The sequence below is a fragment of the Polypterus senegalus genome, chromosome 15 (assembly GCF_016835505.1).
Source record: "Polypterus senegalus isolate Bchr_013 chromosome 15, ASM1683550v1, whole genome shotgun sequence".
Taxonomy (NCBI): domain Eukaryota; kingdom Metazoa; phylum Chordata; class Cladistia; order Polypteriformes; family Polypteridae; genus Polypterus; species Polypterus senegalus.
Window position 1 is genome coordinate 73,579,590 of NC_053168.1, and position 22,483 is coordinate 73,602,072.

The 22,483-nt window shown below is 38.0% G+C and overlaps 1 protein-coding gene across 3 annotated transcripts in view; it reads left to right on the forward strand.

Annotated features, from left to right (window-relative positions):
- LOC120515667 (trichohyalin-like) overlaps positions 1–22,483 on the forward strand; it is a 974,785-nt gene that overhangs the window by 741,649 nt on the left and 210,653 nt on the right. For 2 of the 3 annotated variants that reach the window (XM_039736884.1, XM_039736885.1), the window contains exons 15-17: positions 8,591–8,683; positions 15,640–15,780; positions 21,309–21,458. In XM_039736884.1, the coding sequence (XP_039592818.1) occupies positions 8,591–8,683; positions 15,640–15,780; positions 21,309–21,458 (384 nt within the window). The remainder of the gene's footprint in view (positions 1–8,590; positions 8,684–15,639; positions 15,781–21,308; positions 21,459–22,483) is intronic. The other variant, XM_039736886.1, reaches the window with a different exon arrangement.

A 22,483-nucleotide genomic window follows, 5' to 3' on the forward strand; every position in this document is an offset into this window, starting at 1 on the left:
TATATATATATATATACATACATATATATATACATATATATATATATATATATATATATATATATAACCCGATCTACATACTCGAATAATGGATACTTTATTCGCCATCAATGATTGTTTTGGTAAAGCCATACTCAGTGTATTCATTAGATGAACGGTAAAAAAGTAAGAGCGAGGGAAGGATGACTTATTGAGGCATGCAGGCTGTAGTGCGCATCAACTCTATCTGAATTGCGGATCACATTTGAAAAATATATCTTTTCAAGTTCTATTTAGTCCATATGTGTCAAACTCAAGGGCGGGCCACATCCGCCCGGCGTAATTATATCCGCCCGAGATCATTTTATATACTGTATTATTGTTATTAAAGCCCGGGTATATGAAGCGCTGGTAACACAATAAACTACAGATCCCATAATGCAGCGCTTCAGCTGCCTTGCCGCTAACACTTACCGAGTTAATCAAGTTATTGCGAAGCTAGCTCACACGATGCTGAAGAGAAAAGTTGATTCTGAAAATAGAGCCTTTAAAAACCGATGGGAGGCTGAGTATATGTTTACTAAACCCGTGTGTCTCATTTGTGGAGCTAATGTGGCTGTAATTACAGAATTTAATCTAAGACGGCACTATGAGACAAAACATCAGGTTAACCTGAATGCAATGCAGAAGATACAGAAAGCAGAATAATTAAATAAGAATCTGACACTTCAGCGGACGTTTTAACCCGTGCACAATCACAAAGTGATTTCAAGTGAAGCTGCTTTTATGGGAGACACAAATGCACCAGTGTAATTTGCCCCACTTTCCCTGTTGCCAAGTAATGTTAAACCAAGTCGTCACTACGGTGTTCCCAAATACGCACTTTGCTGATAAACTGAGCGCACTGAGTTTGCACGGCGCTTTGGTGACTTTGAAGAACAAAAAAAGTCCGTCTACATGCGGCTCGAACCTTGTGCATGTTTGGTAGCACATATCTGTGTGAGAAGCTCTTCTCAGTGATAAAGACTAACAAAACAGCACACAGGAGTCGCCTCACTGATGAGCACCTGCAATCCATCCTGAGAATCTCCACAACACAGAACCTCACACCAAACATAAACGAACCTGTGGCCAAAAAAAGATGCCAGGCGTCCAGCTCTAAAATGACATATGAGCAAAGAAAACTGAATGATTTGATTTGTTATTGCTGAAAAGAACACATTTCATTTATATTTCTAGGTTTTGTTATGCAGCATGTTCATATTTGAATTTGTATCATTTTGACAGGATATATTTTTATGGAGAGCAAAATCTTTTGGGATATTTAAAATCTAAGTTTATTTTTATATAAAATTACATAAGAGTAAAGAAATGTGAATGTTTGTTCTTTTAACGTTTACTTTATTTCTAACTTGTATAATTTAGACAGGATATATTTTTATGGAGAGCAAAATATTATAAGTTGTTTAAGGTTTGAGTTGATTTATTCACGAATAATATTCCTGTCTGTTTTTACCATTCCTACCAAAGATATTTCTGTCGACTAAATAAAAATTCCTTCTATTTAAAATTTAAATAGAACTTGAACAAATACGATAGTTCATAATATCCACGCAGACTTGCACGTAAGAGCGGGAGTCATCCGTTTTAACAAGCAGCGTATTGCACTGATACGAAATAGCTGTGTGTGTATATATGTAGATATGTATGTATATGTATATATATGTTTATATATGTGTGTGTGTATGTATATATATATATGTATTTGTGTGTGTATGTATTTATGTGTGTGTGTATATGTATGTTTATATATGTAGATATATATATGTATATATATATGTGTATATGTATAGATATGTATATATATATATGTTTATGTGTAAATATATATATATATATATATGACAACAACACTCATCACTCACAACAGTGACAAAACAATTACATTGACAATCATGTTACGTTATTTTCAAAATGTTTCCTTTTCTTTTTCATTGCTTCTTTAACACACTACTTCTCCGCTGCGAAGCGCGGGTATTTTGCTAGTTTTTATATATTTTAAGCCCTTATAAACTCTCCCACACTGTTTATAAATATTCCCCGCAGAGTTATATAGCATAATCCCTTTGTATTCTCTTAGATATTAGGTAAGATTCATTGAAATTATGTATATAAGTAAAACCTAAATATTATTTTAAAGATATTGAGTGTCTCCGATATCACGTTACAGCCATTACGATAGACATGCCACCAGCAATAAATACGTACAATGCAACAAAAATAGTATACAGTAAATGTGTGTGTACAGTGACACTAAATGTACGCATACATGTACTAAGTACTGTAAGTAGAAAATTAATTATGGTTACTCACCAACAATGACACGATGACTTGTCCGATAACAATGAGTTTTATTTTACTGCACAACAAAGGAGAGCGTTACAGCCCTTAAAGGAGCCACTTCAGGCGATTGTGTAGCACTGCCGTTGTTGTTCTTCTGGCAGTCTTCAATCCAAATCCCTAAAGCAGATTCCATCCAGACTACTGCCTTATTACATCCACTTACAACTTGTTTTGCACCCTGGTTAAAAGGACACTGCGGCCGTAGATCTTATATTCCTTTCCTACTTTTTAAATAAAAAGAATCGTAGCCTTCAACAAATCCAAAACGTTTACCTTTTCGGCAATCGTTAACATCTTCCGTTTGCGCTTGGCACGGCCCCTGAAGCAGTAGCAGATCGATTTGGAGCCATAATGAAGGGCTTGACTATGCACAAAGATAAACACAAAAGAGCACAACTCTTTACACAGCGAAACACGTTGATGCTGAATGAGCGAGACGAGACTTCCTGGTTAACACTGCATTCAGCAGGCAGGAACTTAACTGCGTGCTCTGAATGGTTAGCTTCTCAGTCAGGATAACTTAACTGCGTGCTCTGATTGGTTAGCTTCTCAGTCATCCGCCAATAGCGTCCCTTGTATGAAATTAACTGGGCAAACCAACTGAGGAAGCATGTACAGGATAGAGCAGAACACCAGAACCTGAAAGTCAAAGCGCGATATAGCGAGGATTACTGATATATATATATATATATATATATATATATATATATATATATATATATACTGTGTATACTTTGCTGTGAAGAAGTGCTTGCCTCCCTTTCCTATTTTCTTTGTTACTGTAAGTTGCTTACACTTTATATTTTAAAGTTTTCAACAAAAAAAAACTTATTAAATAAAGAGCATCTGATTGAAACATAACACATTTAAATGTAATTATTTAATTTATGTAACAAACACCAAATGGTTGTGTGTGATAACGTAATTTTCCCTAATTATATTAACCCAATTAAAATCAACGATAGAGATAGGTAGATGAATACAACAAGACATGATTTCAACCATCTCTGTTCAATTTAATCCTGAATTATTGGGAACCTTACTATCAGAGTACTATCATTTTCTATATACTTTTATTTAAAGCAACCTACAACAGAATTCAATGTATTTGAGTAAACGTCAACTGTTCATGAATAAGTGTTACAGGACAAGGTTACAAAACTGATCATCACAAGTGAGGAGCTCAAAACAAAATGCAATTTAGTTGCACTTTCTTAGTTACAAGAACCAATTCATGCCATTATCAGTTAAACAGAAATTCACTGAATAAGAGAGTCTCTGCACACTTTTTAAAGACATTGAGGGAGTCAGGAGTTCCCATGGAGGTGGGCTGCTCATTCCACCAGCTAGGAGCTACACACGTAGAGTCTGAATTGAGATTTGATGCTTTGCAGAGGAGAGGTGTCATGACCAGATGTCACAAACCAGCAGATTTGAGTGGTTCAGGAGGAGCATAGGGCCTCACAAGTGCCTCCGTATACATAGATGCTGAACCAAAGTTGCCAGCTCAAAGATTCAATAAGCACATAATGCCACAATCAAATGAAATTCTGAAAGAAACCAGACATCTAGGAACTTGGAAAAGGTTACAAAACTATTGCTAAGACTAAAACTCCAACGCACCACAGTGGTAGACATAATCTTCAAATACAAAACAATTGGAACGGTAGTTAATCTCCCCAAGACTGGCCGGCCTGCCCAAATTAATCCAAGTATGCAGAGTTAAATCATCCAGTAAGTCACAAAGGATCTTGTAAATATTCAAGAAACTGCAGGCTTCTCCTACCTCAACAAATGTCAGTGTTCATAACTCTACAATTACAAAGACACTATGAAAAAATGAGCTTCTTTAGTAGGAAGGCATGAACCACTGTTAATTAAGGAGAACAAATTGTGTTCTCTTATTTGCCACCTGAATGGTCGTGTAGCCTTTTCAAAGGATGTTCTATAGACAAATAAAACAAAAATGGAAGTTTTAGGAAAACGTGGGTCCTATTATATCTGGCATGAAGCAAACATGGTGATTCACATTGATTAGATTAGATTAATTGTACTTATCTCCAGGGAGAAATTCAAAAAAATATAATGCCAACAGCCAAAAATGGTGGTGGTAGTGTAATGGTGTGGGAATGTTTTCCCACAACAGGATCTGGATGATTTTCGATGAAACAACTCTGCCGTATCAGAACATTCTTAAGCAGGATCCTGAAACTGAAGTATAGTAGATAGATAGATAGATAGACACTTTATTAATCCCAAGGGGAAATTCACATAATCCAGCAGCAGTATACTGATACAAAGAAACAATATTAAATTAAATAGTAATAAAAATGAAAAAAATTTAAATAAAATTAATGTTAGCATTTACTCCCCCGGGTGGAATTGAAGAGTCGCATAGTGTGGGGGAGGAACGATCTCCTCAGTCTGTCAGTGGAACAGGACAGTGACAAAAGTCTGTCACTGAAGCTACTCCTCTGCCTGGAGATGACACTGTTAAGTGGATGCAGTGGATTCTTCATGATTGACAGGAGTTTGCTTAATGCCCGTCGCTCTGCCACAGATGTTAAACTGTCCAACTTTAATCCTACAATAGAGCCTGCCTTCTTAACAAGTTTGTCCAGGCGTGAGGCGTCTTTCATCTTTATGCTGCCACCCCAGCACACCACCGCGTAGAAGAGGGCACTCGCCACAACCGTCTGGTAGAACATTTGCAGCATCTTACTGCAGATGTTGAAGGATGCCAACCTTCTCAGAAAGTATAGTCTGCTCTGACCTTTCTTATATAGAGCATCAGTATTGGCAGTCCAGTCCAATTTGTCATCCAGCTGCACTCCCAGATATTTAAAGGTCTGCACCCTCTGCACACAGTCACCTCTATGATCATAGGGTCCATGAGGGGCCTGGGCCTCCTAAAATCCACCACCAGCTCCTTGGTCTTGCTGGTGTTAAGGTGTAAATGGTTTGAGTCGCACCATTTAACAAAGTCTTTGATTAACTTTCTGTACTCCTCCTCCTGCCCACTCCTAATGCAGCCCACAATAGCAGTGTCATCAGCGAACATTTGCACGTGGCAGGACTCCGAGTCATATTGGAAGTCTGATGTATATAGATTGAACAGGACCTGAGAAAGTACAGTCCCCTGCGGCGCCCCTGTATTGCTGCACACAATGTCAGACCTGCAGTTCCCAAGACGCACATATTGAGGTCTGTCTGTAAGATAGTCCACAATCCATGCCACCAGGTGTGAGTCTACTCCCATCTCAGTCAGCTTGTCTCTAAGGAGCAGAGGTTGGATGGTGTTGAAGGCGCTAGAGAAGTCCAAAAACATAATTCTTAAAGCACCACTGCCTCTGTCCAGGTGGGAGAGGGATCGGTGAAGCATACAGTATAGATGATGGCATCCTCTGCTCCCACCTTCTCCTGGTATGCAAACTGCAGAGGGTCGAGGGCATGGCGGACCTGTGGCCTCAGGTGGTGAAGCAGCAGCCGCTCCATGGTCTTCATCAGATGTGACGTCAGAGCAACAGGCCGGAAGTCATTCAGCTCACTAGGACGTGATACCTTTGGGACAGGAGTGATACAAGATGTTTTCCAAAGCCTTGGGACTCTCCCCTGTTCCAGGCTCAGGTTGAAGATGCGCTGTAGAGGACTCCCAGTTCCAACTCACAGGCCTTCAGCAATTGTGGCGATACACCATCTGGACCCGCTGCTTTGCTGGCACAAAGTCTTTTCAGCTTTCTGCTCACCTGGGCTGCTGTAATTGTGGGTGGGGATGTGGTTGGGTCTGGCAGCAAAATAATGATCCACAGCATTAAAGCAACTCTGCATCAAAACAGCTTAACAAAAGAAAAAATAAATGTTTTGAACTGGTCTAGTCAAAATCCAGGCCTAAAGCCTACAAAGATGCTGTGGAAGGACCTGAACTGAGCAGTCCATGCTTCAAAACCTACCAATATTTGTGAATGAAATTAATGAAGAGGCATATTTTTCATGGCAGTGTACCTGCAAGCATTTTTAATCCTTCCTTATCTAATTTGGGCTCACAGGCAGTAGGAGCCTATCCCAGTAGCATCATGAAATCAGGCAGGAAACAGCTCTGGATATTCCATCACAGGACACACACCTACACTGGGACCAACTTAAAGATGGCAGAAAACCTAAAATCAACTGTTCTGGTGATGTGGAACAAAAACCAGAGCACCTGGAATAAAACTTAGACACATACAAAGTACTCACAGAGTATAATCAGGTATGGGATTTGAACACAGGGTCCTTGAGGCAGTGGCATTAACCTCTGCATCACCATGCTGCCCTTAAAAGTGTAAGACTCTCAAACCTGCTTAATCCACTTCAGAGTGATGGAGCAAAGCTTAGCCCTAACATCATGATGCACAAGGCAGGAACACGAACAGGATAGCATGGCAGTTTAGCAGGGGGGCAATACTCACAGTGATATCCACAAAGGTTTAATTTAGAGTCACCAATGAACGTATAACATTTCAAATGTGGAAGATAAACTGTAAAGCTACTCAAACAGGGGAAGAACGTGCAAACTCTGCACAGACAGCAGCAAGGCCCTGGATTCTAACAAAGGATCACTGAGACAGAAAAGTTAATCATTGTCCCCTTTCCAAGAAACATACTTTTCTGTGAAAATACATTATGAAACAGTCAATGGTACAGTTCTATTTGTTATACTATTGTAACCACTCCATTACAATGAGCATGAGTGCGATGAAACTCCTAAATGTACTAGAAGGTACATATGAGCCTCTTTAACAGTTACCTGTGGTAATGTGCCTTACTGGCATTACCAGTAATTACATAAAATTAGTTAAGTGTCCTCCACCGTGTTAAGAGAGAGGCATTTGTTTGGGATAAAAAGGCCAAAAAGGTATAAAGAAAGGAAACTTGCCTTTTTCTTTTATATAGTGTAGACAGACGATTTCACTGACCATATTAGTGCCTTTTGGGGAGTGGCGCGGTGGGTCTCATGTAGACTGGAGAGATGGCCTTGCCATTGCCCGGCCGGGATGGCATTGTCGGTCCTCCACTCCTGCACACATTTCCCGTGACCTCATTAACACTAAAAAGTGCAAAAGAAAGTGCGAAGCGCCTTAATATTAGTTTACCGCGGCCTAGCATAGAGATCCCGAGTTCGTAGTTGTCTGGGCTGTTGCTCAGGGGAAGGAGGAAAAAAATGGAAAGTGCTTACATTCACTAAAGGCAGAAGCGCAGTCCGCGTCTGAAAAGCCGGCTGCTCGACTTTTTATAGTAATTATGTGGGCTAGTAGACGCCGCTTTTCGCAAACGCGTTCACGTCATCGCGTACCCCGGGAGGGATGACGTACGGCGTTTAATTGGTCAGTGTAGGGGCGCCGAATACAAAAGGGAATCATGGCCACTAGAGGGGTTTTTTCGGACTAGATCTTCTTAGAGAAAGGTACCCGGCAGAACAGCATTTTGAAATACTAGGCATTACGGTTTGTGCTTTGTTTTTGTAAATATTTTTTAATGTATATATAAATATCTCTCGATTAACTTTGGTGGAGGTATTTATTGGGTTGTGGTTATTGGAGCACTGTTTATTTGTATATACAATTTTTTCTGTATATTTGAATATTTTTGGGTGAATCCTGTATTATACACTGTTTGGAGGAGCAGCTTCCTGACTTGGATCACTGTGGAGGAAGACAGCTTCACATTTTGCTTTTGTGTATATACAGTATATATATGGATTTCACTAGTTTGTGTGCAGTATTCTTTTCCATTTGGGACTTTCAGGAAGCACTGTAAATACTGTATATAGTCATTTCTGGGCTCCAGTTAATTAGTTTTTGTGTATCCTTTGCGGTATTGGACTGTGTATTTAATATATAGATTCCACAGGACATTATTTTTGATTTTTCTTTAAGTGCACCTGTAAATAAAACCTCACTTTATTTTACAAAAAACCCAACCCTTTTTGTGTCCGTGTCTCCCTGTCTTACACCATCATCCTGGTCACGCTTGGTCCCACATACTAGACACCTAGAGTGTAGGCTGATGATTCCAATCCCACTACATGGGGTGTCACATTACCAACTTTCAATGCTGGTGCTCAAGCACTTATGTCACTCCACCTTCCATTTATATACATTTATAAATACAGTTACAGTCCATAGCCAGAAATGTAAATGTCTCACAGACTGTTCTGTTGTGTTTGCAGGGAGTAACCAGAAGTCTGTAGCATCATATGCACCCCAGAAGGAAAAATGGATTTCCCCAGGAGCCAAGTTAACCCAGGAAGTTCAGAAAACAGGTACAAGAATTGCAACTTTCAGTTCTTTGAGATCAAGAAGGTATGAAGAAGGGCTCTAATAGGGCAAGGACAGTTGTCACACAGAATAGGAGTTCTGGATATGCTATGTAATGGAAATAAGCGAGTCTATCCACTCCAACAATGAAATTATCTACTAGTTTTTAATTAAAACTACCTCTTCTTTAGGAAGACAAAGTGCAACAAACTGCTGGTTAAGAGAATGAAAGCAATAAAGAATGAAATAAATAAACACATGCAGCCTATTTGAATTAAAATATATATTACAAAATCTTGCTTCTTGTATTGCCAAGAGCCCCTGATAGTCGTTTCATTTTTAGTCTCGTTATCTTTACTAATCACACTAATAAGCCATGCACGCTGTACAATAATCTATAAAAGTAAAATCATAATACCCTCTTTCTGTCTTTAGAATTTTCCAATACTATTTAATATTATTTATCCGCTTTACATACTAAGGACACCTCTTACCATCAGATTGTGTCTTGTCTGTTTTTTTGTCAATCATGTATGTAATTTATGTAATTTTGCATGAAGGTTGCCTTTCATCCTAGTTAAAAGATACGCTGTATGGCGTTTCAAAAAATTCATCAGGAAATGGGTTTGTAATGGAAAGGGAGTCGATTGTAATACATTTTTTCATGTGTAACAAAGCTGAGTCAACTTAAAATCCAGGCTAAATCCAGTGTTTCAAAAAATGAAATCAGGGAGGGTGGTTGTAATTGGAGAGAGGGAGCAATAAAATGTCATAGTTCATGAAATTTTACATGCGTACTAGGGGGTTTGCCCACTGCTTGACAAACCCGGCCTGCGCTACGCACCAGCTACTTTACATCTCTGCCGCTCACGTTGTGAAGAGAGGGGCTGAACGCACCTGAAGGAGACACGGTCGCTCCTCTAAAAGCCCCTCTTAAACGTTGATGCAATTGGAAACAAATATATTTTTACCTCCTCTTTGCTCAATCAGTTGCTGGCTTGCTGCTACTGCCATGCCACGTGACTGTGGTGCTTCGTAAATTTAAAAGCCTGTACAGTAGCTGTCCTACTCTTTGTCTTTTATTTCCGGCCCCAGGCATGGTTAAATCTCTTGGCACAAAGTCTTGTCTCGCAGGAGGTGAGTTCTTGATATTTTTTAGTTTATAATTTAAAAATGGAGTAAGAATCTGAAAATCTATCAACATCACATTAAAGTTCGATAAATTCTGTAAAGAATGATACCAAACATATACTGTATATGTAGATTTTAAAATAAGCCTGATTTAAAGCGTCATAAAAAATGTAACGTAAAAAACGTCACATAAAATCGTTGCACAAAATCTTTGCACTTTTAGGCTTAGGATTTTATATATAGCAAGTAGATTACTGTTGATACAACCTAAAAAAAAACCTAGACTTTTAAAAGTTCCATCAAGAGATGCGATCATAATGTTTCTTATAAAACCAAAACTGCATTATCGTGCCACCCCGGTTCAGCCAATAGTAATGAATTTGGCATATTGTTTAGGTTTGGCCCTATTTACAGTGAAGGCTACATTCCGTGATGATGATCCAATGGAAATGACAGTGGGGTGGTGTGATGAGGGACCAACACAAAAAATGTGCATCATTCAAAAACAGCTATGTCTTCTTTCACGAAAAATTGTATTTGTATTATTGGTGATGCAATTTAAACTGTGGGCTTTATTAATTTGCAAGAATTTCATTGGAGAGTCATAATAGAAGGGCCAGCGCCATAAAAACCCTGCATTATTCCAAAGCGGTTGAGGAGAAATTTGGCATGTACTGTATATTACAGTTAACTCACCTTAACATACTGAGTTTATGGAGTTTCAAAAGTTTCATAAATTGGGGTTCAGTAGAGGGAATAACACAAAGAACAAGTCCAGCTTGTGTTTGCTGATTCAAATATTCAGCAAAACATCCCATTTTATTAATGCGGGAGAAATCACCTACTTGTATTTACTGTATGAAAGAGCAGTAAAGCAGGTAACAGAAAGAAGTAAAGTTCATGGTACCAACCCAGTAAGAACCTACAACAATTATGGAATGTAATTATATCCGCAAAGGACAAATTCTTGACTCATGAGAGCAGAGAAATCCAAAGTGAGGTGTTGTAGATGATGTATGGGATGGTCAGCAATGACAAACATTTTATTACCATAACTCCTTAACAAATATAATTGAGCAGTTCTGGAAATTTCAGCTAGTTATTAATATAGCAATGAAAAAAGAAATATCAAGCAAAATATGTAAAACTTTTAAATGCAGAGTGGATTTAAATCCAAATTCCTACTGCACTGCAGTAGGGCTCCATATTCTAATTTTAAAGGTGTGTTCCAAAGGCAAATAAAAACAAATTTCATTTGGTTGAAAGATATTTAAAAATAGGGCCATCGTATGTTACAATGCAATACAGTGCCACCACAGAAACTAGGAAAAAGAATCTAAATTGCTTTAAAACGTTTTTGTGCATTCCAAAAAAAAAAAATAATTTGAGAAAAATATGCAAGCCAGTACTGGAAATATGGGCTCATAAAACCACAGGCTGCACACTGAGCTGAAAGAAAAAGAAAATGAGCTGCCATCCTGCTACATGCCAGAATACTTTGGGCCACAATACCTTATATAGTGATGAAAGATGCCATTTATAGACTTTCCTGAGCTGACAATGAGATGAATGCAGTAGCTGGATTAATTAGCCCTGAGGCATAAAGATATTACTAAAGTAACATTACATGATAAACATATTCACCCCGACTGTAATTTAAAAAACAGGGTTATTTATCTGGTCAAACACCCTGATCTGACTGATGTCCTAACAGATATTTAATATATGACTTTAAACAGTAAGTCGAGCCAAATAAAATCAGTAAGCTATTGTCCTGATTCCTTGCTGTACAGATGTCTGTTAATTAAAAAACAGCTTGTTTTAATGATCTAATCCGTGAAACAGCCTTAGGCTAAACAGCCAATATATGAGGTTGCTATTTGCCAACATAGCTCTTATGGTGAACTAGGCGATTTAGTTACCAAAACAATGCTCCTCAGTGTCTATGGCATGCTTGTATTATTAGACTTTGAGAACCGGGTGGTGTCCATAGTGTGCCTCTTGAGTTACAAAAAAAAAAAAAATGTTGAGATTTCAATTTGCACAAATCGTGTTTTTGCACGTTTGTGTTGTTTTTTTTCTATGCCAGGAATCTGATTCTGCAGCTGATTTTCTTTTTAAATTAAACTTTGTTTTAATATATTTTTAAATCATTTTCACTGCTATTTTGGTTTACAGTGTGTCTCCTGTCATTAGGACAGTGAACCACATTGTTAAGGACATTGTGACCTCCTTGTAATGATGCGACAAGTTAAACGGTTATCTTTCATGCCATTTTCTCAATCGAATTTGTGGATGTCAAAACTATTTTTAAAACATCCTTTTGACAATTCTAAAGCTTGTTTTCATTAGTTGTTTCTGGCTTAGACGTATGCTTAGTTTTTGGCTATGATTCTTATCTCTTGTTTTGGCTTTGGTTGCGATATTCATTGTTCTCCCAGTTTAGACTTCTAGATTGTTTTTCTCCTGGTGACCATCATAAAATACTCCTCACTAGCATAAGAATTTGTTATGGGATTGTACCTTGGCTTTTACATTGTCAGTTTCACCACGGAGTGGGATAGAAAACCACCTAATCAAATGAGAACAAAAGATCTTTGGTGATATTTACCATCTGCATTATCCTTTTTGGGGAAAAGAATAGTCAGGGCCATGCCTGCCTCCATCTTACATAGGGGCGGCACAATGATGTGAAATGCAGCTCCACATCGGATGATGTGATCTAGTAAACAGATGTGCTTCCATAAACAACACTGTTGTGAGAAAATAAAAATTAATCACAAAATGGTGGAGATAAAAAAAAAACACAAAATGGCATTGTGGAAAAAAAGGAAATAAATTATTTTAAATTATAACAATTTACGTCATTATTGATTTCCTAGCTCTCTCCTCTGTGGTGGGCTGGCACCCTGCCCGGGATTTGTTTCCTGCCTTGCACCCTGTGTTGGCTGGGATTGGCTCCAGCAGACCCCCGTGACCCTGTAGTTAGGATAATGGATGGATGGATAGCTCTCTCCTTGCTCCTGCATATTAATTCCTCAGATATTGTTTTTTTTAATTGAGTTGTTTTGGCTTCCCCAGTCAAAAAGTAAATGGTAGATACAGTAGCATTGTAAGATGAGATTTTTGTAGGTAAAGAAGACAGACATTTCGAGATAAGGTTGTTGTGCTCATTAATGGTGCCCTTGGAGAGTGGAGATATGTTTCATGTTGATTAGCACATGCACTCTTCACACATGAGATTAACTCTTTCAGGGCTAATTATTTTTTCATTTTCTCACAAATCTGAATATTTTCCCCAAAAAACTCAGTTTTCTAAAAAGCATACAAAGCAAAAACTGAATGCATTTAACATTAAACATTAGCTTTCTAAGATCAGCAGTAACATGGCTGAAAGACACTTTCTGAATAGGAATAAGCTACCTGCCTTTTATTTTTGATTTCCCGAACACTTGCATCAAAATCCGAAGTTTGATAAGTTAATCTGATTCAGCAATAATATGCAAAAAGCAAAAAAAAAATTAACAATGCCTATAGAGTATTTTGCTTTGCACATTCGCTTTGCTCTTTTGTCCGACGTCAATGCCATTCTAGACGTTGTTTACTCTACGCTCCTCACACACACATACACACAGGGATTCGATGTCAAGTCAATGAGTCTAACAGTCCTCCAAGTAAAGAGGGTCTACCCGTAACATGATGGTGAGTCTTGTCAATGTCTACAGCTGATTATTACCCTCTACCCTAAAGTCAACATCCAACCTCGACCCCTGCTGTTGATAAAAGTCGACATTAGCCCTAAAAGAGTTAATGAGCCTATAAATACAGGTGGAGCTCATGTACAGTATCAAATGCTGTTTCTGTCGTTGACTTCGCTGTTATTGCTCTTTACAATAGTGTATATGGTAGATTGGGGTCTGTGAAAATATGAATACATATAAGAGATGTATATATGAGGGCAAGAAGAAAGAAAATGCAATGAACACTATTCCATGTTGCCTCAGAGTGGTTTTAATGAAACATAATTTTAAAAAAGAAAGTCTTATTGGAAATTAACAGAGGAGAACCTTTGTTGTATATATTTATTAAAATAACTGTGAGTATGTACTGTAATGTACAACCCTGTGGTGTAATTGCTGTATTATGTATGAATCCATTTATTTTTCAAAACTGCTTTTTACAATTCAAGGTCACAAGATGGCAAAGTCTTTCCCAGTAGAATCTGACCCAAGCTACGAGTCTATTCCAAATGGGATGTCAATGCATCATAAGGCAAAATCACTCATACTGGTGTACCTCTGTAAGGTTGTCATTTATATTTATCTTTTGAGAAATATTTGACTACAAAAATGACTTGGATATGAAATAAAGTCAAAAACCATGTAAACCACTGACTGAATTTATCAGCTACCTGACACTTATTTTAAAGTTACAAATTCAGTTCACTCTCTTACAACAAATCAACCATCCTTCCACCCTCGATACCCTCTGGCCAGTTAAAAATCACAGGATCAGAGCTTCTGTCAGCAGCACTGGGAACAAGACAGGAACCGACCTAAACCCATAATAAATAAAAAGCACACAGCAGGAATAATTACATCAAAATATTTGGAGAATGTCAAATTCTTGAGGGACTTTTTTCTCTTTAAAATAATAAAGAAGCAATGTGTTCCACTTAAGCATTTCCACCGATAGGTTATAGATTTTGATTAATGTACTAATGTTAGTTGCATCTATCTGTACATTATTGTTTTTCTAAACCTGCTTATTCCATTACAACATTATGAGAAGTGGGATGTTATCTTAGCAGCCCTGTGATTAAGATGACAATCAACTGTAGATGTTGAGCCAGTCTATTTAAGTACCATGAAGTAAATATTTTAAAGTGCTGTAGATTGAAATGGAGACCTCAACAACACTAGACAGCCTAACTCAAATGCAGCCCACAGATGGCACATCATTCATTGGCAGCTTTTTTTTTAGCAAACCACATTGAAATCTTCTGTCATTTTTTGTTTGTAAGGAAAAATAATGTGATTGTGAGCACTGTAAGAGGGTCTACAGTATGTATGTTTGATGGGTTGACAGTGATTGTACTGATTTGTCTGGATCTGAGTTTAATTAATGATGCTTGTTCTGTACATTATCATCATGTTTGTGTAGATTTCTTTTGGGACTCCACTCTCCTCTTAAAGCTCAAAGATATTCTTCTAGATTGATAGGCAACTCTAACTGTGTCTGATGCATGCAAGTGTAGGATTGTGCATAAATGTGCCCTCAAGCAGTGGTTATAGCAAGCTTTGTAGTAAGCAAAATGATAGGAAAAGCTACAAAGCCATTCACTGACAATACATTTATTAAAGCTAGTGCCTAAAATTGTGTGCCCCAATACAAAATGTGCTTTGTAATGTTAGCTTCTCTACTAGAAAGGAGGCAGGTTTAATATATGAAAATGCAACACAATGATACTGGAAGGAACAGCATACTCAATTAATACTCCATACCTACTGACAATGCACAATTACCATCATTTGATAGCAATGTAAGTAGCATGGTGGCACAATGACCACAGTCTGTAATTGCACATCTCTGGCATTTGGACAGAAAGCAAGTATTCAAGAATATCAAAACTGGTAGGTAAAAGCTTCACACAGACTCTTACCAGGTGGGACACCATACCACCCAGTATGAATTACCTTCATAACATTTCTATGATATAACTGAATTCTGAACAACTTGCATATTTTTCTTATTACCAAACATAACATAAATTACATTTTTATTCAATGTGCATTTTTGTACCATGATCAATATTTTTTCTGTTCCCTAGGAGATGAAACGGAGATTTCAGAACGAAAGGTGGATGTCATCACTTTGAGCCAGCTAACAGATAAACTATTGACTGAGAGTTCTGAAAACAAAGGAGAAATCAGCACACAATCCATGGAGCTACTTAGCTTTAAAGATAAAGGTGAAGTCACATTACTTTGTATTAATACTGCTTAATGAAATGAGTCTAAACTAGTTCTTACAGAATATCATGTCCACCAGGGGGTGTACCTGAGCCCCAAACTTCACTCACATCAGTTCCAGGCTGTTTATTTTACACAAATACTTGCCATATGCTTCTCTTGCAATCAGGACTGTACAGCCCAATATATATAATTTATTTCCTTTTCCTTTTTTCTTTGCTTCTTTTCTTCTTCCTCTTATTTCATTTGTTTGCACTGCTTAGTCTTTGTCCACCGACTCTGACCGACCCCCTGAATGAAGAGGTGTAGCTCCTTTTATGCCAGACAGGGGAGCACTTCCAGAAGTGTGATTTCCCACTGAGAATGTGCTTCTGGTTCAAGTGGACACCACTCTCGATAGGGACACTTATTCTAAGCAGCACCCCCCGGGGCAGCAAACAAGGCATCCTAGAGGTCAGCAAACAAGGCATCCTACAGGTCAGCAAACAAGGCATCCTACAGGTTTGTGCATTGGGGCTCTAATACCAGAGTTGCTCCACTGGAATTCACGGGATGCTGCCACCTGATAACCTAGGTGAGCGTGTAGTTCTGATAGATATTACCCCATCCACCTATTTTGTGGTATTTCATAACCTAGTCAGGAAGCCGGTTCCACCTGGCTGTTCTTTACAATATTGAGCTCTCTTATTTTCTAAAGCAAGATACCTATGATTTTTTCATTCATATGTATTTTTCTCAAAATAATTTTGTTCAAAAACTCAGACACATAGTATTTTTCTGACTTGACTCTCGAGCACTCTCATATATTTCAAAATGTTACACCAACAGGTTTCAGAACTTGCTGAAAATTACTGCAAAAAATTTAGTGGTATAAGAAAATGAATGACGGTGAAGTGGTTAGTGGTGCTACTGTACATCACCAATCTAGCATCCTCAGCTTGAATCCAGCCCTCAGCTATTGTCTGCGTGGGGCTGACTCTGTCTCTCTGTGTGCGCAGTAAACAATAATTTGCAGAAACATCTTTCCAGGCACAAATTCAGAACAGAACTGAGAACAAGATGGCTGGCCCCTGGGTTATATAGTCACTCAGCATGAAGGTGCGGGTCCAAGGGGTTGGACAACGGAAGTGATGTCAGCATTGGAGTGGCTGTCAGTGTTCCATTTCACAGAGGAAGGTAAAGTAGAGGCATTAGACCACAAAGCCATCGTTTAGTTCAGCAGGTACTGACGACCACCTGAGCTCTTAAGCTGTCTTCCATGCGCACACGAGTGACACCACATAAATATCATTTTTGAATCTATTGTTCATTCCACACTGCATACAGTAATGGCCAAGAAAAAGTTTCCAAAGAGACAGCAAAATTGCTGATTCAATGGCCTTGAATGGGAACCCATTCTGAACAATAGCAAACGTTCAAGAAAAAATGTCATTTTACTTGTATAATTTAATCCAAATGTAAGATATCCAATCATATGTTTTGCAAAGAATTAATTAAATGTACCATTTTGAGAAGATCTTCTTGTGCACAAAGATGAAGCATGCACAAACAAGATTCAGCTTTTGAACTGAAAACCAGCCTCCTTCATCGTTTTCCCTTAAAAGTTACTGATTATAGCACTTAAACAAGCAGAAAATGAGCTACTTCAGGATGAACATGCTTTTGATAACGACATTTAGCACATTTACGTGCGCATAAATAAATGGATTAATTACAGAAACCTGATTAGTAAAATGCAATGGAAACCTTTATTCCAATTAGAGAAAGGGGGCTATTGGCCTCATTGAAAGCTGATTAACAGAGGTAGATTCCTTGAATAATAATAATAAAAGTTTGGATAGCAACATAACCGGGTTACTATTAAGAATTTTTTTGTCTGCGATTGTCTGTTGCACTCTATTCAACTGCGCATGTATTTGCTTTGCATATACTTTCAGTAGTCTTAGGTAGAAGCATCCACAAAATGCATCCATTCATCCATTATCCAACCCGCTATATCCTAACTACAGGGCCACGGGGGTCTGCTGGAGCCAATCCCAGCCAACACAGGGCACAAGGCAGGAAGCAAACCCCAGGCAGGGTGTCAGCCCCCCGCAGGACACATACATACACACACACCAAGCACACACTAAGGACAATTAAGAATCGCCAATACACCCAACCTGCATGTTTTTGGACTGTGGGAGGAAACTGGAGTACCCGGAGGAAACCCACACAGGGAGGACCTGGGAAGCAAACCCGGGTTTCTTAACTGCAAGGCCACCGTGCCGCCACAAAATACAGGGTGAGTCAAAAATTATATTAACACTAATAGATTATTATTATCTCAACCTCACCTTTCCAGGTCGATGGATAGGTTGTTGTGGACTATTGCCATGGCCTCCACACTCCCCTGATTTGACACCCTGTGATATTCGTGATATTAATGACCTGAAGGGCAGAATACGGACTGTGGTATCATCTACTCCCCAAGAAATGTGTGTCCAGGCTTTAAAAGATACTGTTGCTCGTTGGTTTTTGTGTGTTGAACATGATAGCGAACAGATTGAGACATTCCTACAAATCATCTTGCACATATGAAGTATGTTTTGTGAATAAATTGTTTCCGCCATTCAAATGTTAACATAATTTTGACTCACCCTGTACATTTTCAGAGGCGCATGTTATGGTTATTGCATTATTCCTACTCCTGGCAGAAATAACTTGACACAATATTTCAGAAATTGCTTGATTTATGTTAATTAATTAAATGTTTAGTGCTAAGCTCAGCAACACAACCGCGAGAGCAGTAGGGTAACACATTAAAAGTAACATGGTCAGATTACTTTTTAAAGTAACAGGTAACCTAACGCAAAACTTACTGAAGTAAAAATACCTGCATTGTTTTTATTCCAACAGCACTGGATGTAAGGCATGAAGCATGCATACCATGTCCTTTGCAGGGCTAAACACATTTATTAAACACAAGAAAATGATCACAGATATCATGCTTATTTTCTGATTAACAGTGGATGATAATGACGCTTAAATCTTTGTTATGCAGTTTAATGAAATTGTAACGTTCTGACAAAGGAGAACTCCAGAAGATTACACAAGTGCCACATGTAAATACAGATTATTAAGAAACCGGGTTTTTGCCTTTATCAGGTTATTCACCTTAACCCGTCTCACACACGTTCCAGTAGGAGGCAGCTAAAGGGCCTGAGTAATTGTAATAAAACATCCGACCAGGGGGCAGGGTAGTGCGCTGACTGTCTTTCTCAGTTCCCTACAGACCTTTCCCGGGAAATCCTACAAGGTTCCGATCACTTTCGATTCCGGCCCTTTTGAAGTCACTTCCTTTACAGACCTTTAAAGCCTCCATCTTTGTTTTGGACTTTGTTCAATGCACATTGTGCTACTAAAATTCAACTTTTGCAGCCAGGAAAACAATATACGGATGGCTGCCCCAAATCTTTATGGTGTCTGTGTTGCTTTATTCTCACACCCGATTATGTGTGCGCATATTAATGCACTGATTGACCAACAGGTATTGTGGATTTGAAGCTTTCTGGTGCATTCTGATGTGTGGCCGTGAGGCAGAGACAGTTAGTAGTAAGATGAGCTGCATTCATAAGGTAAAGGTACAAGACTAAAGTAGTGAGAAACCTAAAATGGATTGTATTGAATCGTGAGATACTCATATAAAAAGCTAAAGACATTCAACAGCAAACATCATTCTAAGCTGCTTTAAAAACACAGATATACAGTGTTTACTGTTTATTTACTTTATAGCGTTGGAACACAGACAGGTTAAATCACTTTACTGAAATCCTGAGGGAGGAACTGAATCAATGTCCTTTTTGTTTATAGTCCAGTTTTATATCCACTAAACTATAACACAGATAGCATGGAACCCTTGAGTAAAGCTAACAGGAAAGGCTTATAAAATTTTATAATTTTTTTTTTTTTAATTTTAAGCTGTTTTAAACCAAGGTGCTACTTAGGTCAAACTACAAGTATGTGATGGTTCAATCCATGGTAGACGCAGGTGCAGAGCTAGAGGCTACAATGGGCATATCTCAAGGATTATTTCATTGGTATTTTAATATATAAAAATGTCTCTTAAAACAACTTACATATGAGACCCAATGTTTGTTTTATTCTTCTTATTTGTGAAATAATATTTAAAAGAGACAAGTCATGTCAGCTTCACCAGCTGCAAAAACATGATATCATAGTAATGACAGACAACTGACTAAATCCTCTAGAAGGGTATGAATATAATTAGAACTGACATAATTTATTTAGAACAGACAAGCCTGTTTAGAATGATGCAAGAGTAGCAATATACAGGAGGATACATGGGTTCAAATGGAAATCCGTAAAGATAATGGTATGACACTAGGATAGCCAACTTTCGTCTCTGAATCAAGAGGCAAGAAATATGTTTATCATAATGTCAAAAGATAGTTTAGATGAAAATGTGATATTAATGATATAATCTGAACCCAATAATTATTACAATACAAGAAGGAAAGGATGTTTCACATATATCAGTGTATTAAAATGCCAACAAGCGGGAGACTTGACACTGCATGAAACTCCAGAAATAAGTCAGATTTACTGAGGGTACTTAATGGTTGAAATATACAGGGTGGGCCATTTATATGGATACACCTTAATAAAATGGGAATGGTTGGTGATATTAACTTCCTGTTTGTGGCACATTAGTATATGTGAGGGGGGAAACTTTTCAAGATGGGTGGTGACCATGGTGGCCATTTGGAAGTCGGCCATTTTGGATCCAACTTTTGGTTTTTCAATAGGAAGAGGGTCATGTGACACATCAAACTTATTGAGAATTTCACAAGAAAAACAATGGTGTGCTTGGTTTTAACGTAACTTTATTCTTTCATGAGTTATTTACAAGTTTCTCTTTCAAGTTCAAAATAGTAAATGTGATTTCAAAATACACCTGTTGTGCCTTAACTGAAATAAATTGGAGTGAACCTTTAGATAAAGATATTTCAAAATGTTGATAATAGGAGAATAAATAACTGAAGGAAAACAATAAGGCTTGCCCAGATGGTTTTGCTAGTAATTTACTGTAGGAGTATTTAAAAAATTAGATGACATACAGTATGGTGACATGATGACATGCAGAGCATCAAATTTACAAGCCTACTGAATCCTGCACTCACAATCACTTCACTTCCTCAATACCCTCATCATCATATGGTGAATTTCCCCTTGGAAATTCCCCTCTGTCTGTCTGTCTGTCTGTCTGTCTGTCTGTCTGTCTGTCTGTCTGTCTGTCTGTCTGTCTGTCTGTCACTCACTCCCAAACTTTAAATCTTGGATGACATCTTAGAGAGCTCCACGAGTTCTGGGGTTTAGGGTTAAAATTACTAAGTTGCCCTTTTGGCATTACCCATAGTGACCGTAACCTTAGCTAAACCTAAAATTCGTCTTTTGGTCTCCATTTCAAGGTGATGGATCCATGTTTCATACACAATGATTTATACTTCTTCCTTTCTCAATATAGATAATGAAAGCTCAACTTGCCACCATCACCTGAAGATTGACTTGAATATACTGACTCAACTTTTGGCTGAGACACAATTACAAGACAAAGAAGAGGTGACAGACCTTGCTACCAATATAGAAAAAGAGGGCAATTCTTCTGAATATCAAGGTATAGTAGATCTGTTTGCGATTCATTTATTTATATGGATGTTAATTACTAAAAATGTTATTTTTTTGCATGCCATAACCCAATCGCAATACCTGAAGAGTAACTTTTTAAGGTTTATTACTACATAGAATAAGCAAGAGAATGTTATTCATTCTAAGCAAAGCCTTTTATTGTGTTGAGAGGTTGAGAGTTTTTAATGTGCGCAATGTGTATCTCAGGATTGTCCTACGAGAGTGGTCCTTAAGTTCGGTTCTTGAGTGACACAGTGGCTGCCGGTTATTGTTTCAATCCAACTGCTTAACTAGAATTCATTTCTTATCAGTAGTGGAACTTTTTATTATTTTGATTTTTTGATAGTACTTTCATTGATTTTTTAATCAATCATTTATATACAGTACAAAAGATCATTGATAAAAGTATGGAAGAAAAATGCACTCAGCACTAAATGCATGCATGTAGGAGAAGGTATGTGCATTATGCAATTAATTTAACAAATAAAACTTGCAAAACAAAATGGATAACATTAAGAGAAACATCAAGCATAAATGGGGATGCCACACAACACCATGTAAGTTAAAGAACAAATGTACCAATCCCTCAGAAAAAGTCTAATTGATGCACCCATAAGAGGAAGAATTATCCTGCACAGATAGCGCTGGAAGAAAAATGCATGTTTTAATTTAATTTCTGGATTGACTTAATCCTTTGTCCATAGCCAGGATAGTGGAGTCTGTCGTGACAGAAGCAGGCAGTACACTGCAGGAAAGAGTCACATACTTTATATACCAGCATTCATCACAGGTCAGTTTCAAAAGGCCAGTTAACTTAACACACATGTTAGGCATCATCGCGGAACCCCAAGTACCTGCAGGAGTTGTGGAAACTCCATGCAGACGGGGTCTGAAGCTGTGAGGCAGTAGCGCTATCTAATACTTCCCCATGCTGGCCATGTCTGTGTATACTTTATGTGCATAAATGTTTATAATTACTGGTGTGTATTTATTTATGCATGTATTCCAAAACAT